The sequence below is a fragment of the Drosophila obscura genome, unplaced genomic scaffold (genome assembly GCF_018151105.1).
Source record: "Drosophila obscura isolate BZ-5 IFL unplaced genomic scaffold, ASM1815110v1 contig_87, whole genome shotgun sequence".
Taxonomy (NCBI): domain Eukaryota; kingdom Metazoa; phylum Arthropoda; class Insecta; order Diptera; family Drosophilidae; genus Drosophila; species Drosophila obscura.
In genome coordinates, this window is record NW_024542880.1 from 2,009,198 (window position 1) to 2,025,846 (window position 16,649).

Sequence of the window (16,649 nt, forward strand, 5' to 3'; positions counted from 1 at the left end):
GAACGTCTCAGGCCCACGACCCGAACGCCTCAGCACCACAGCCGAATGGTCCCAGCACCCTAGCCGAAGACCTGGGGGTGCTGGGACAGAAACCTCAGCTGCGCCCCTTTCGTTGTATGAACTGGCACATCTATATACTGTATGGTTAGTGGTTAGTGCTAGTGTAGTCGGCGCCATCGATAGTCGACGATAGTACTTTCACAACCATCGATAGTGGACGATAGTCGACGATAGTACTTTCACAACCATCGATAGTGGACGATAGTGCCATCGATAGTCGACGATAGTGGAAGGGCCCACAATAATATACATATTTGATTTGTAGTAGTAGTTCTTTCTTCCTTTTTTCTATAATTTTAAATATGAAAATCCATACATATTTGGTTAGTATTAAAGTTTGCTTAAATTATAAACAAGAAAATCCATATAATATATTAATTTTTTGTTATCCAAAAGTTTTGGTTTAAGAATAAAAGTATGTTCACGTTTTCTTCTTTGAGCCCGGTTCGCCTCTCTGAAACAATTTGGCCCGCCTTGCCAAATACTCTTTCGGACTCAACGGATGTTGCGGGGATGCACAAGTATTTTAAGAATAGCCTTTTCAGCAAGGGAAAATCCGTTTGGTTGACCTGAAATATAATTTAATATAAATACATATATATTTTTTGAGTATTGATAATTCGTTATTTTAGTTTACCATAATCCATAAAAGAGGATCCATTTCTTGGGCGGCTATATCTCTTTCTAGATATTGTCTTTTAATAATAATTGCATCTGTTCGTGCGTTTGTTTGTTTGCTTATAGGTCTTTCATCCAAAAAATCAAAAAATGTGTCGTGAGTTTTGGTCTCCGTTGCCGGGCTCAAATTGACAGGGTTTTCTTTGACCGACAAATTTACAAGCTCGTTTTCAAAAGCTGTTGATGCTTGTTCAGTATTTGAATAATGCTGAAAACCGTTTTTTTTGAATCGTGGATCCAATATTGTAGCCATTCTGGTTAATGACCGTTGCTCATAAATGGAAAGACGTTTTTTTATGGACTCTAATAAAGTATTTTGCATTTTTTTCCCTTGCAAAGTTTGTAGTTGTGGTAGAAGATTTTCAAGTTTGCGGTAGAGTCCATATGCCATCGGTATTATAAGCGAAATCGTCACATATTTTCCACCATAAATTTTTTCGCTTGCTTGTTGGAAAAAGGCAAATATTTTTTCTAAATCTTTTAATATATTAATTTCTTCAACAGTAAATGGTAGCGGTGCTTTTGTAGTTGATAATAAAACTGTAGAAATGGCATCATTTGTTGCTAATATACGCTGGATCATAAGGTAGAAACTGTTCCACCTTGTTGGTACTTCTTGTAACAAAGTATAAGAGAATTCATCTTGAGCCATTTTAAATTTTTCACCCGATATGGTGCTGTGCTTAAAAAACCTTACTATGGTCTTACACTTTGTAAACAAAGCTTTTACTAAATCGTCGTTGTCGAATTTTAAACCATCATGAACCACCAGATTCAGAGTATGAGCAAAGCATAGAAGATTTTGAATTTTTAATATTTCACATGCTTTCAGCATTGAGCTGGCATTGTCCGTAACAATGCAAACTGTTTTTTCGAGGACATTCCAATGATTTAAAACATCTTGCAAAGTGTTTGCAATATTTTGCGCCGAATGGTTTGTTGTGTCTAATAATTTTCTTGTGGCCAATGATGCTGTTTTCAAATTATAATTATAAACAAAGTTACATGTGACGGTCAAAAAACTATCGTTGGCCCTCGATGTCCACAAGTCACATGTGACTAATATATCCGAAATATCTTCTAGTATCGTTAACAATTTAGCAGTAGTTTCTTTGAACATATTAAGCATCAGCACATCTCTTAAATGTATTTTGCTTGGGAGCTTATATCTGGGATCCAATACCTGACTGTAGTTTACAAAGCCTTCATTTTTTATACCCGTACTCAAAAAAGAGTTAAGGGGTGTATTAGATTTGTAGTAAAAGTGGATGTGTGCAACGCAGAGAAGGAAACGTTTCCGACCCCATAAAGTATATATATTCTTGATCAGCATCAATAGCCGAGTCTATATAGCCATGTCCGTCTGTCCGTCCGTCCGTCTTGATGAGCGCCTGGATCTCAGAGACTATAAGAGCTAGAGAAACCAAATTTGGTTCCAGACTCATGTGATATCACACTGCTACAAGTGTATTTCAAAATTTCGCCCCGCCCCCTTCCGCCCACACAAAGGACGAAAATTTGTGGCAGGCACAGTTTTAAAGATACGATAAACCTAAAAACGCAGTAGAAAATGCCCATATCCACCAGATTGCCGAATCTGAATCAGATCGGATTATAATTATAGCCAGAATCAAGAAATTAATTTTCAGTTGCTTCCCCTCCCCCTCCCGCCACCGACAACGCATCTCATTTTTTTCTCGCTCGCACATTCTGCCGCGTTCAGTGCGCGAGCAACCCCTAACGGAGGAGATGTAGAATCTAATTGGAACATGTAAAATCTACATGTTAGATGTAGAATATACATTGTATATGTAGATGTAGATATCATATGTAGCAAAAAAATGTAAAATGTAAAATTTTTTTTTTTTCTAAAATTCTTAAAAATCATAAGCTCAAAAATGTATATACTGACTGAGTACGGGTATAAGTAGAGTCGCGTCCCCAGAAGCGACTCACACGTTCCTTCTCGTTTTCCACTATATTATAAGGCTGTACATCCTTTGAAATCATTTCCGTTAAAGCCCTGTCATTGTCGTTCTTTCGTTTTGAATTAGTGTCGTACAAAACAGCTCTTTTAAAGTAAGAAGCTACAGAATGCATACTTGATCTACAACTGCTGCTTGTAGATGCGATGTTGTCGGTATCCTTCGAAGTAGCTGCAGCTGGAGTGCTGGAGTCTGAGACATGAACCAAGCCAGGATGAAATCTTTTTAGATGATCGTGCAAATTGGACGTATTTCCGTTGGTTTTATACTCCTTTCCGCAGTTAATGCAATTTGCAAATTTTTTGTCTTCAGACCTTTTAAAATATTTCCACACTTGTGAGATTTTATTTTTCTTCTTATGTGTTTGCCTCTCGGTCGCCAAATCTTTCTCCGAGTCCGTGCTGCTGCTATCCCATGCCTGCATTTCAGCGCTGGACACACTGAGTGTGAGGGAGCTCCGACGTTTACCTTAAATTCGACACAAAGTCAAAACAACTTATAACTACTTTAAAAGTAAGAATTATACCGCTTTGAAGAAAGCGGTCCATTTCTCTGTATTGTATCACTGATTTTAATTATAAATGTTTTCACACAGACAAAACAAATAAACGCGAATTTTTTTTTTTTGGTGATGTGAAATAAATACTATCCATGGTACGTCGGGCACTATCGAAAGTGGTTGGCTACCATCGATGGCGCCGCGATAGTGACCTACCATCGATAGTGCCGATAGTGCTATCGATAGTTCTCCACCTCTAGTAGATAGCCCCGACTAGTTGAGCCGCATAAATTTTACGATTCTAATAGGAATGCTCCAATTTTCCTCGTTTATTAGTCTAACACCTGTCTTTCCGACATGTTCGCAATCGTTTGACGCGTCGCGCGTCATGCCGCAGCGCCCATCGGTCGGTTGGGTGGGACGGCGGCTGCGTTTCTGTCTTGGATCCGCGCGTAACAGGTTTCGGCTTGGTGTCACAGGGGCCACTTGATGGCGCAGTCGTTGCATATCAACGTCCAGACAAAAAAAAATACCAGTTTTCAAAACTTCTTCAAAGAAAAGTTCTGCCATAGATAAAAAACCAAAATTCTATTCAAAAATCTATAAGAAAATGTCGGTTTGGTTTGAAGCGGAAAAATTTTAATTTTGTCGAATAGTTTAATTTTCAAATGCAACCACAAATAATTGACATCCACAGCGAAAATGTGAAATTTATTGCGAAAATGTAAACATTGACTGACAGGAAAATAGTGTAACGAACCATGGATCCCATGGTTCGTCACAAACAGATGAAGCAGCCAACGCTACTCCCAGGTGAAGCGATCAACACCCAGCAAAAATGCAACCTCAGCACACGGCAAAAGACAGGAGACCAGCAGAAGGGGTTTACGCAATAAGAACCTAAAATAATATTAAATAAATAAATATTCCAATATTTTTCAATATATATTCCCGAAGCGTCAACGAAATTCCTTTCCCACGGTACTGGTGCACACCGATCACCTTACCTGGGACATTGGGAGGCGAGTGCTTAGGTAACCATCGATTATTGGATATTGGACACTGACTGCAGGGAATGATTTGGTAACCATCTGGTACCGATCAGTCCGTCTGCACGCGCAGGCTATACTTCGGCCAGAGAGATTTACGTAAGAACCCTTCCCACGGTCTGGAGTAGAAATAAGATATCTATAAGACATTCATGGAAGGCCGGCCGATCTATAAAAAAGGCAGCCCACCAGCCATCGGGGGAGGCAGTCAATCAGCCATCGCGAGAGGCAGTCAACATCACCATCCGCGTCGTAGTACAAGTAAAACCTAACATAACCGGGTAGAATAATCATACGGAAGAATAAAGAAAACTATTAAAATTAAAAGAACCAAAAAGTGTTGTGATTTCTATTTCAGTTTTCTGGCAAAGTTCCTGGTTTCCCGATAAAGTCCTCGTGAATTATAAATATCTTGTAATTCAGGACCCTGGACAGGCTGATGCATACCTCAGCCTGAAATAGGACATTACAAGTGGCGCCCGAGCAGGGACTTTAAAGGATTTTTCGTGGAAACTTCAAGAAAACCGAAATCAGGGACTTCGTGGATTAAAGACCCACTGCCATCAAAAAGGAAATTGAATCGATAACAAGTCCGCGCACTTACATAATCCGGGCGCGAAAACAAACGCGAAAGTATACGCAGTGCCGATCCTAAAAGTGCCGTTTAACAGTGACTCAGTGCCAAGAATCAACAGAAATCAACATGGAACATCACGACGACGAACAACCAGAGGAGGTATACCATGCGGGGCACTTTACCAATCCAGGGGTCAGCACCGGTTGGATCCACAAGCTCCGTCGGGACGAACTAGAAGTCCTCGCCGAAGAATTCGGATTCGGCAGCGAAGGAACGGTCGATGAACGCCGAAGGAAATTTGCCGCTCTAGTCACCGGGCCACTCGCGCAAGAAGCCTGGGTCCGCCTAGGAGAGTTCGAGAGGCACTATGCCAAGCCAGCTTCACGCTCTCGTTCCAAGTCACCACTGCCCACTACTCCTGGACCATCCGACACTCGCCAAATGGATCCTAAGACCGGACTACGAGTCCCCGCAGCCACCGAATACCGCACTCCTGCTGCCCCGTTTCCAAGGCCCCTAGCTACAGAGACCCACCCAGCACCCGTGCCAAGGATCTTGCCAGCGATCGACCGACCCATGGAAGGGCACCACTACAACCACGCTGCACCAATGGCGGAACGCATCCGAAAGTGGGGAATCCAGTTTGACGGCCAAGATGACCCTCTATCATTCATCGAACTGCTCGAAGAACGCGCGCTCTCGTATGGGGTGGACACAAACCATCTGCCGCGGGCCATGGCCGAACTTCTCACAGACCGTGCCAGTCGTTGGTTCCGCACCAGCCGCCTACAAAGTTCCTCATGGGAAAATTTCCGCCAGGAATTTTTAACGTTCTTCTTGCCACCACGGTATTTTGAACAATTGGAAGACCGGATCCGAGCCCGAAAGCAATTGGCTGGGGAACTGTTCAAAGATTTCCTCATCGAGATACGTCTACTTATGCACCACGCTGGGTACGACGCAACCAAGGAGCTAACCAGGATCTACGACAACGCCCTCCCAGCCTACCAGATGTACGTGCGCCGCCACGAACTGCAGGACTTGTCACAGCTAACACTGCTGGCCACAGAGTTTGAGAGTATTCAAGAGCGGACCATCCCGAGCACTCTCGCACCATCCCGACACACGCCCAGATACGCACGGCCTACTACAGATCAGAGGAGCGACGATTCCAATCGGACACCATTCCGGAAGCCTCATTGGGACTCGGCAGACTCACCAAGAAGACAGCCATCCAACCCAGTGAGTACGGCAAAGCCCGAGGTAGCACATCGCATGATTACGACCCCCATCGCCAACCCACGCGCAGCCTGTCGCCGGTGTGGTGAAGCAGGGCATGCGGCATATGAATGCCAAAATCCCTCGATCCTGTTCTGTTGGGAATGTGGCAAGCGCGGCACCCGGACCATCGATTGCTGTCGCCAGAACACGTCGGGAAACGACTCGCGTCCTCGACTGACACGGGATCAGCCGGGAACGACGTCTGCCCCGACCCACGAATAAAAACCCCGCTACACATGAACGAGAACCGGATAGTGGCAATGGTAACCATACGAGGAAAGGCAACGGAAGCCACCGTCGACACAGGGGCATCCCGAAGCTTTATCAGTGCAAACCTCGCCCGACAACTAGACAACAACACCAACCTACAAGATGCATGCGTCCGCATACGCCTGGCCGACGGCTCGGTCAGAGAGATCACCAAAATTTTACTGGCGCACATCAGACTGGATCAAAGAGAAGTTCAAATACCCCTCCTGGTTCTACCAAACATGTTGGATCAAGTTATCGTCGGCATGGACTTCCTATGCGCCATTGAAACAACGATCCAGTGCGGTACCACACTTCTACAATTACGAGATCAGTGCCACACACCACATATCCACACCGTTCCGACCAACAGAGTACAAGGCAACGAACCCCGACACCAGAAACTGAAGCCAACGGCGGCCGTCATACGTCCGAAACCTATCCCAACAATTTCGGCACCCAGCCACGCCAACATGACACCCATACAAACCTCAGCGAACACACGACCACGACCTACCCCAATGAACAAAACGACCCAGATCGCCACGAAGAACACGACACCCAGCCCAGCCCCAGCAGAGGCAAAGCGCCGGCCCACGAACATGAAGCCAAAACCAACAACACGAAACAACAATCAAGCAAACGGGAAAACGGGGTCCCACGGTCACTACGGAGCAACCGCGTCCTAGGCCAACCACAGGGGACACATACCCCAAAGAAACTACGAGAATCTCACCCACGAGACAAGCACTAACGCACTGGAACCCGGCGCTCGACACAGGAAGCCCAGGTCCAAGTCCAGCAACAGAGCATGTAAGTACCCTCTCCTCCCAGGAGAAAGTGAACATAGAAACACCGACAACGGCAGCAACAGATCAACAGCCCAGCAACAAGGGAAACAGCCACGCTGACCCCACCCTGGTCGGGGCCCATAATTGAACTGATATCCACAGAGCCCCTCAACGCGGGCCCGGAAACCAGTACGATGGCCCCACGATACACCGACCGCAGCCCTGTCGTACCCACGGCCGACGCCACACCGATCCTCGCCCACACAATGGAGTACCTTCCGCGTACTGACATGATTTTTAGCGTCATGCACCGAGCCATGCCTAGAGCCATGTCCGAGATCTTCGTCGCCCATACAAGTCGTTGTTGTGATACCAGAGGCGTCATCGCGACTCACCTGTTCACGTACCAGTCTGGCTGTAGTATAACACGAGTACTACACCCGGCGTACCAAAACATCATACCCATGGTCGACACCACACCCATCGTCGCCCACATAAGCGACTACCAACGGAGGATCGAACCGCCCAGCGCCTTCGATACAACCCTCTTGCCCGAAGACCCACGCCAACCACTTGACTCCGAAGCCGCCGACCCAACAGAACATGAGCCTGGACCAGTCCCGGAGCCGTGGCCGCCAGATTTAGCGCCGCAGATTCAAGCATTTCTAGAGGAGGAATTACCAAAATTTGATGGCCTCCACGGAACGTCGGACGTCGCCAAGCATACTATTGTCATGAGGGATAACCGGCCCATAAAACAGCGGTACTATCCTAAGAACCCAGCAATGATGCGAATAATTGATGAACAAGTGGACCAATTGATTTCGGAAGGCCTCATCGAGCCCTCCCGGAGCCCCCACAGCGCCCCAATTGTACTCGTCCGTAAAAAGAATGGGAAATGGCGCATGTGCGTGGACTACCGGCAACTCAACACGCATTCCATCCCCGACGCATACCCGCTGCCGAGGATCAACTATATTCTGGAACGGTTACAAAACGCGCGGTTCATCACCACCCTCGACCTGAAAAACGGATACTGGCAGATCCCCATGGCCGACGGAAGTAGAGAAGCAACAGCTTTCACCATACCGGGCCGGGGCCTCTACCAATGGAAGGTTATGCCCTTTGGTCTGCACTCGGCACCGGCAACATTTCAGCGGGCCCTCGACACCGTGATTGGTACAGACATGGAGCCATATGCATTCGCGTACCTAGATGACATTGTCATCGTGGGGCGAGATTTCAATGAACATCTACGCAACTTGAAAGTGGTTTTGTCCCGACTCCGGAAAGCAAACCTAAGGATAAATGCAGAAAAATGCGCATTCTTTCAAACCCAAATCAAGTATCTCGGCCATATGGTCAGCAATGAGGGAATCCACACCGACCCCGACAAAATTGCTGCCGTCAAAGAACTCCGGCCGCCCACCAACCTAAAAGAGCTTCGCCAATGCATCGGGATGGCGTCCTGGTACCGAAGATTTGTACCAAACTTCGCGACGGTCGTCCAACCGATGTCTCGCCTACTCAAGAAGGACCAACCATGGGTATGGTCCGAAGCACAACAGGCTGCTTTTGACCTACTGAAGACACTTCTCACGACCGCCCCCGTCCTTGCGTGCCCCGATTTCAACGTCAAGTTCTCGCTGCAAACAGATGCGAGCAATCTAGGAGTTGGCGCAGTTCTCACCCAAGAAATCGAAGGCAAAGAACGAGTCATAGCATATGTCAGCCGACGACTGAACCAGGCGGAAGAAAACTACTCCGCTACTGACAAGGAGTGCCTAGCGGTCATTTGGGCCATTCGGAAACTACGCTGCTACCTGGAAGGGTACCGATTCGATGTAATCACCGATCATCTAGCGCTAAAATGGCTAAATACGCTTGACAGCCCATACGGTAGAGTAGCGAGATGGGCCCTCGAACTTCAGCAATACCAATATGACGTGCATTATCGAGCGGGCAAACAGAACGTAGTCGCAGATGCACTATCCAGGCAGCCATTAGGAACACTCGCACGGGTCGAAGAGGAGAAGACAGCCTGCCCCTGGCTCCAGCACCGGATAAAACAAGTCCAAGACGAGCCTCAGAAATACCCCGACTACACCTATGCTAACGGGGAACTATATCGACATCTGGGCCATGGCGCCGACGACGACGACGACGACCATATAGCATGGAAACTCTGCGTAGCAAAAGATCAACGAGCCAGAATACTTCACGAATGCCACGACCAACCCACAGCCGGCCACCTAGGGGTCAGGAAAACCATCACCCGAATATCCCAACGGTACTATTGGCCAGGTTTCTACCGAGACGTGAGGAAATATGTCCGCGGCTGCGTAAGCTGCCAGAAGTTCAAAGCTCAACAGCGCAAGCCGGTGGGACGGATGCTTACTCGCAAAGCCGAAGAGCCATTCGCTACACTATGCGCTGACTTCGTTGGACCACTACCTCGATCAAAGAAAGGAAGCACGATGCTGCTCGTCTTCTTTGACACTTTCACGAAATGGGTCGAATTGGTACCACTCAAAAAGGCCACCACCGCTACCCTGGAACTGGCTTTCCGAGAACGAATCCTGAGCCATTTCGGCATACCCAAACGCTTCGTATGCGACAACGGAACGCAATTCACAAGTCGATCGTTTCAGTCATTTCTACAGACAGCAGGAGTAGAACTGCAACATACCGCACCCTACTGCCCCCAGGAAAATCCAACGGAACGGGCAAATCGGACGGTCAAGACCATGATTGCCCAATTCGTAGGGGATCGTCAAAATACCTGGGATGAGCTACTACCGGAAATATCCCTCGCAATAAATTCCAGCGTTTCGGAGACAACGGGATTCAGCCCAGCTTTCCTACTGCATGGAAGAGAGCCCCGTTTGCCTGGAGCCCTCTACGACGAAGTCACGACCGGCACCGGAAGCCCCCCAGAGACCGCTCTCGGCAAGGCAACCAAACTCAGCGAAGTATTCACCATTGTCAGAAATAACATCCAGAGGGCAAGCCAAGAACAAGGAAGGCATTACAACCTCCGCCGCCGGCAATGGCGCCCCACTATTGGATCCCTAGTACTTCTACGACAACACCACCTCTCCAACGCGGCCGACGGATTCGCCGCTAAGCTGGCACCGAAATACGATGGACCATACCGAGTCAAAGGTTTTGCATCACCGAACATTGTAAAACTACAGCATCCGGGCAGCCGAAAAGCGAAGGTGGCTAACATCAACGACCTGAAGGAATTCCACGAGGACAGTGATGCCCCCGACGAGGCAAATACTACCACCAGCCCCCCGCAATCCCCCCTAGCCCCGACTCTGGTTTCCATATATCGGCAGCTGACCAGCCAAAGCCAACGAACCCAAAGACGAGAACGCAGCACAAGACCAAGAAACCCGCGGGCTCAGAATATGTAACCCACCCCCACTACCACGGAAGTAACGAACGCTCTCAAATGACGAGTTCAACACCCAAAGAAATGAAAACTCAGCACATGCGCCACCACAATCCACAGCAAGAGACGAGACAAAGCAAGGAAATATCAACCTCAGCACACGCGCGGCCAACAGACAGAAAAGTCGAAGACTCAGCACACGTGACATCGAACGGCGATCACCCTCCAAAGCGAAATACCACCAATAACCTGGAAAAGTGTCGCTCCACCCGCTAAGACGAAACCCGAGCCCGGTTCGGAGAAAAATACATAGCCGCAACGGCTCTATCAAGAAAGGGAAAACGCCATATATAGCTGAGTTCTCCCGGTACTAAATCAGTTCGCTTCTTAACTCGAGCAAAAGACAGTTCTACAAGTTCCTCACCGTAAACTCATCGCCCCTCGAAATACCCAACCAACACCTACATTTACCGCAGCCAAAACAGTATGGACACTACATTAATTCTGTTCACCATGCTCACGACGACCCAGGCACTAGTCAAGTTACATGACTATACGAACGCCGACTACATCCCCATAGTGGATGGAGATGCTGTCATCTGGGATAGCTACGGATACCTACGCCACACGACAAACGTAACCTCTTACGAAGAATACGTGGTGCAAACAGAACAGGCCGCCGAACTATTCGCCGTTAATCGAATGACGGAAGTAATTACCACCGACTTAGGCCACATCCGTAACCTAATCTCTACGCTAAAAATCCACCATCGAGACAGGCGGAGCATCAACATCCTAGGGACGGCCCTTAAAGTTATCGCCGGCACCCCCGATTTCAACGACTGGGAGCAGGTTCGCTTTAAACAAGGCCAACTAGTGGAAGCAGAGGCAAACCAGATGGAGATCAACACCAAGATCCAGGACCGCCTAAACGAGCTGACTCATTACATGAACACGATAAACAAATCCGACGACGCCGAGAGAAACCAACTGGTGGAGATAATTCTGGCTAAAAACAGAATTATTATCACCGATCTGGAAAACCTCATCCTCGGCCTAACTCTGGCACGGATCCAGATAATCAGTCCAGCCCTACTAGACGGCGCCGACATCCAAGAGTTCGAGGCACAGCATCTGACCAACCTCAGCTTGGTAGAACTTTTGGGAGTATCAAAAGTGAGCGTCTTTCAAAGCAGCGACCTGCTCACGTTCCTGATAAAGTTCCCCCAACCCAAACGAACATGCCGAAAAATGCTCATATTCCCAGTACAACACCAACGGAAAATACTGGATTTCGGCGAGGGAAACATTGTAGCCGAATGTGGAACAGAAGCCGTCAATGTTGGCAACTGCGAGGCTACCGTCGGCGCGACATTTTGCCAACAACATCAAGGGACCACCTGCGCCCAGCAGATGGTAGCAGGGTCGGTTGCCCACTGCGCAACGCTGCCCGGACATCTCGAAGCGATCAGCCACGTAGATCATGGCACTATCATAGTGAACGACGCACACGTGACCATTTTGGAGGAGACTGGCGCTACACAGAACATCTCTGGGACCTATCTGGTGACATATTCCAACCGGATCGCGCTCAATGGGACCTGGTATGTAAATCACCTAGGAGACTCGAGACGAAAAGCCGTGGTGTCCGTGATGACCCAGGTAAATGTGACGTCCCATCAAGAACGGCTGAGTCTACCCTTCTTGAGGGAACTCAGCCTGAGAAACCTTAAGCACATCGGCCACCTACACGAAGTGCTGACGATCAGAAGTGTGACCACATATATTCTCACGGCCAGCATCGCATTTCCACTCTGCGTAATCATTTGGGTCCTACATCGCCGGCTAAGAACCCAGAACACGACGCCTACAGACCCCGAGGCCCCAGCTCGCGAAACCGACTCCAGCCAGGTACCCATCACCGACGTTCGACTGGACAAGTCCCACGAACCTCGAAGACAACCAGACGCGGCCACCCGAGTCGGGCCAGTCCCACGTCCACCGGGCCAGGGAACACGGATCACTCCCGTGCTCAACCAATAGACGCGTCAACCAAAAAATGCTGACCATGACTTCTGCCCGCCGCTCAAGACATAAGACCGAGGTAACGACGGTAGGCGAAACGGTAGTGCCCATCAGTACAACCGTGCGCCCCGAGCAAGAAGTAATTATACAAAAAAAAAAAACCCCACAAGCAAGGAACGATGAACAAGAACAACAACCACGACGACATTATCGTCATCTCCTCGGACGAAGAATCAGAAGACTCCACCACCAGCACCGAGGAAGACGAAGAGGAACCACGATACCCCAGATTCCGGCGAGAGAATCTGTGGTCTCCCCCACCGGGAGCTCCAACTAGCAACCGCTTCCCACGGCCGACCACGCCGTCGTACTCGCCAAGGGCGTACGACGACGAGGATTGGCCAGGAACCCGGCCAACCTCCACGGCACCACCCGGGCGAAGCAGCCCCCCGCTGTTTACGCGCAGGCCAGCAGGCCACCGGCCACAGGAATACTGCTCCGATAAACAGCCCACTCCGGAACCGAAGCCACTAGAAACAGACGAGCCGTACGCACGACGCGTCTTTCCGGAGTTCGAGCAGTACGTCTACACGGACACGCCCTGGGGACTCCGAGTCACCAGGGTGCACCTGACGGCAGTGGATGTACTCGTCCCCCCAGGACAGAGTACAAGGAAGTACCGCGGGAAGTACCGGAAACAATTCGGGACAGAAGCGGAGGAGGAAGGTGAAAGTCCCGGCCCCAGCCGGAAAAGGGCCGCTACAACTAAACGCGGCGCCCTACAACACCACCCACCCGGAAGAAAGGGGGAGGGTAACGAACCATGGATCCCATGGTTCGTCACAAACAGATGAAGCAGCCAACGCTACTCCCAGGTGAAGCGATCAACACCCAGCAAAAATGCAACCTCAGCACACGGCAAAAGACAGGAGACCAGCAGAAGGGGTTTACGCAATAAGAACCTAAAATAATATTAAATAAATAAATATTCCAATATTTTTATACCCGACAAAATGGGTTTGGTAATGTGTGTAACGCGGACCCTAAAGTAATATACCGCTCATCCGAGTCGTATAGCCGTCCTTCCCCCCGCCGTCCGTCCTCCGTCCGTCCTCCCTCCGTCTCCGCGATGAGCGCCTGGATCCACAGCTAGCGAAACCAAATTTGGTTCCGCATGTGTACCCTCAAGTGTCAAAACGCCCCCCCCCCCCCCAAGGCAATCTGTGGCAGGCACAGTTAAAGGTACGCTAAAAACCGTGTAGAAATCCATCTCCAGTTCGAATCTGATCAGATCGGATCATAATTGCCAGATAAGAAATTATTTCAGTTGCTTCCCCCCCTCCCCGAAAAGACAACCACTCCCGCTCCACTCTGCCGCGTCAGGAAAGGAGTGTAGAATTAATTGGAACCTAAATCTACATGTTAGATGTAGATATCATAGTAAAAATGTAATGTCTAAAAAAAATAGTGTTCGTCCGAGCGCTCTCGTTCAATATATATTCCCGAAGCGTCAACGAAATTCCTTTCCCACGGTACTGGTGCACACCGATCACCTTACCTGGGACATTGGGAGGCGAGTGCTTAGGTAACCATCGATTATTGGATATTGGACACTGACTGCAGGGAATGATTTGGTAACCATCTGGTACCGATCAGTCCGTCTGCACGCGCAGGCTATACTTCGGCCAGAGAGATTTACGTAAGAACCCTTCCCACGGTCTGGAGTAGAAATAAGATATCTATAAGACATTCATGGAAGGCCGGCCGATCTATAAAAAAGGCAGCCCACCAGCCATCGGGGGAGGCAGTCAATCAGCCATCGCGAGAGGCAGTCAACATCACCATCCGCGTCGTAGTACAAGTAAAACCTAACATAACCGGGTAGAATAATCATACGGAAGAATAAAGAAAACTATTAAAATTAAAAGAACCAAAAAGTGTTGTGATTTCTATTTCAGTTTTCTGGCAAAGTTCCTGGTTTCCGATAAAGTCCTCGTGAATTATAAATATCTTGTAATTCAGGACCCTGAACAGGCTGATGCATACCTCAGCCTGAAATAGGACATTACAATAGGAAAAGAAATAACAACAAAACATATGCGAATTGTCTCAGGCACTCGGAAGTGAGATAGTTTGCGGAATATCTTCTAGGAATTCGTTTATAAATGCTCTGTAAAACTCATGCAGGATATTGCACACGTTTTTGGCTGATACGTCGAAAAGTCTTCCGACTATTCGGTACTAAGAAAAAGAGCCCAAAGTATACAATGCTATGGCGATACAAAACATTCCTTAAAAAACGCTACGTTGTTTTCGAGTACATCTTTCTCCCAAAATGTCCCGAACCGCTTCTAAAAAACAGCATATATATTTGTATCTAAAACTTTGATTGGATTTAGTAGAAGCAGTCACAAACGACCAGAACCTTTCTGACCTTAGTGTTTTTAACACAGATACCTATTCTAATATCTCCTATTAGTCCATGTTTGCCTCATCATCATCAACGATGTCCAGAAACATGATTAGCTTGTACAAGAAAATATTTTGAATTACATTTACAACCATTGTTAAATTATGAATATTAATATTAATTTTAGAAGTAAACAAATTTTCGCCCGCACCAAATTGTGTGCATCAGCTGTTTTTCATATATGTTGAATGGTGCCAGTGTGAATCGAAGTTTCACATATGTCAAAAATTCCCATCATCCTTCCATAGATGTTATCAACGTTTTCTATCATGGTAGCCCCATTTTGTCGACTTCTAGATGGATTGTCTTAGCAGGTGATACGACCAGGCCTCAATATTTCACGGTTGTAATGATAAAGAGTTTATATAATTTACAGATTAAGCCGTTTTCTTACCAAGGCCCGAATTTTTTCAGGCAGCCCTCGGGAATTCCAAGGCGTCGAATTAATCTTTACTTCATTATTTTTACCTTAAGCATCTGAAGATATATTATCTTAGATTTTCTTGAGTAGCATATATATGAATGATGTATTTTCTACATCAACACGATCGTTTTCCAATTTAACATACACAGCACTATTAATTACTAATAATAAAATTTTTGTATCTCTTACAGAAAACTCCTACCAGGCCTACACAGAAACAAACTACTCAATATCAGTTTAGATGTTCGTTAACTAAATTTATTCAAAAACAAATGCCTACTTTTAGATATACAAAAATGTTCGAAATTTTAATGCATACAATCAGTAAAAAAAAATTGACTCAGATATTATTGAACTAGTTGCGAATGATAGCTTTATAAGAAAGGTTTATTATACATCAAAGTTCAATTAACTGGGTCGGAATAATTACCAGAAACATTATATTTTTTGTATGATAATAAAATGTATGTATGTAGTGCAATGTATATAAAAACTTTTTATTTTCAAAATTATTTTTTACCATATTAAATAAAAAAAAAATTGCAGACTATTTTGTTTCCGTAAGCTCCTTAATTATTATCTTCAAGGCTAGGAATATTGTACGAGAGTCCACAAAGCCTATGAATTTGAGGCATTTTAACGACGCATAAAATAACTTCTCCAGGGTCAGGAAAATGGTTAAGCGAGAGAGTATGCTTCCGTGACTAGCGTTCTTACTTTCAAGCTCCAATATACTGAGCAGTAATATCCCTCCTCGTCAAAAAAGCGGAACAAACCGACTAGCGTGGTCTCGTGCTGGAGGAGGTGGGGGAAGCAACAGAAAATTAATTTCTTTATTCTGGCTAAAATAATGATCCGATCTGATTCAGATTCGGCAATCTGGTAGATATCGTCATTCTCTACGATACTGCGTTTTAAGTTTTATTGTAAAATGTAACATTTTTTTTTTTTAATTCTAAAATTCTAAAAAATTATAAGCTTAAAAACTTATATACTGACTGAGTACGGGTATAAGTAGAGTTGCGTCCCCAGAATCGACTCACACGATCCTTCTCGTTTGAACAAGTATTGCCTTGATTATTTGTCAGTGTGTGTTTCGGCTCGAAAAAAAGAACGAACGAACGAGAAGGAACGTGTTAGTCGCTTCTGGGGACGCGACTC

General features: G+C 46.8%; 1 protein-coding gene across 4 annotated transcripts in view; it reads left to right on the forward strand.

The window, feature by feature from the left end:
• Positions 1 to 15,973, forward strand: part of LOC111079813 (ran-binding protein 16) — a 161,605-nt gene extending 145,632 nt beyond the window's left edge. For all 4 annotated transcript variants that reach the window (XM_041595857.1, XM_041595856.1, XM_041595854.1 and 1 more), the window contains one exon: positions 15,680 to 15,973. In XM_041595857.1, the coding sequence (XP_041451791.1) occupies positions 15,680 to 15,729 (50 nt within the window). In that variant the 3' untranslated portion in view covers positions 15,730 to 15,973. The remainder of the gene's footprint in view (positions 1 to 15,679) is intronic.
• Positions 15,974 to 16,649: the final 676 nt, after the last annotated feature.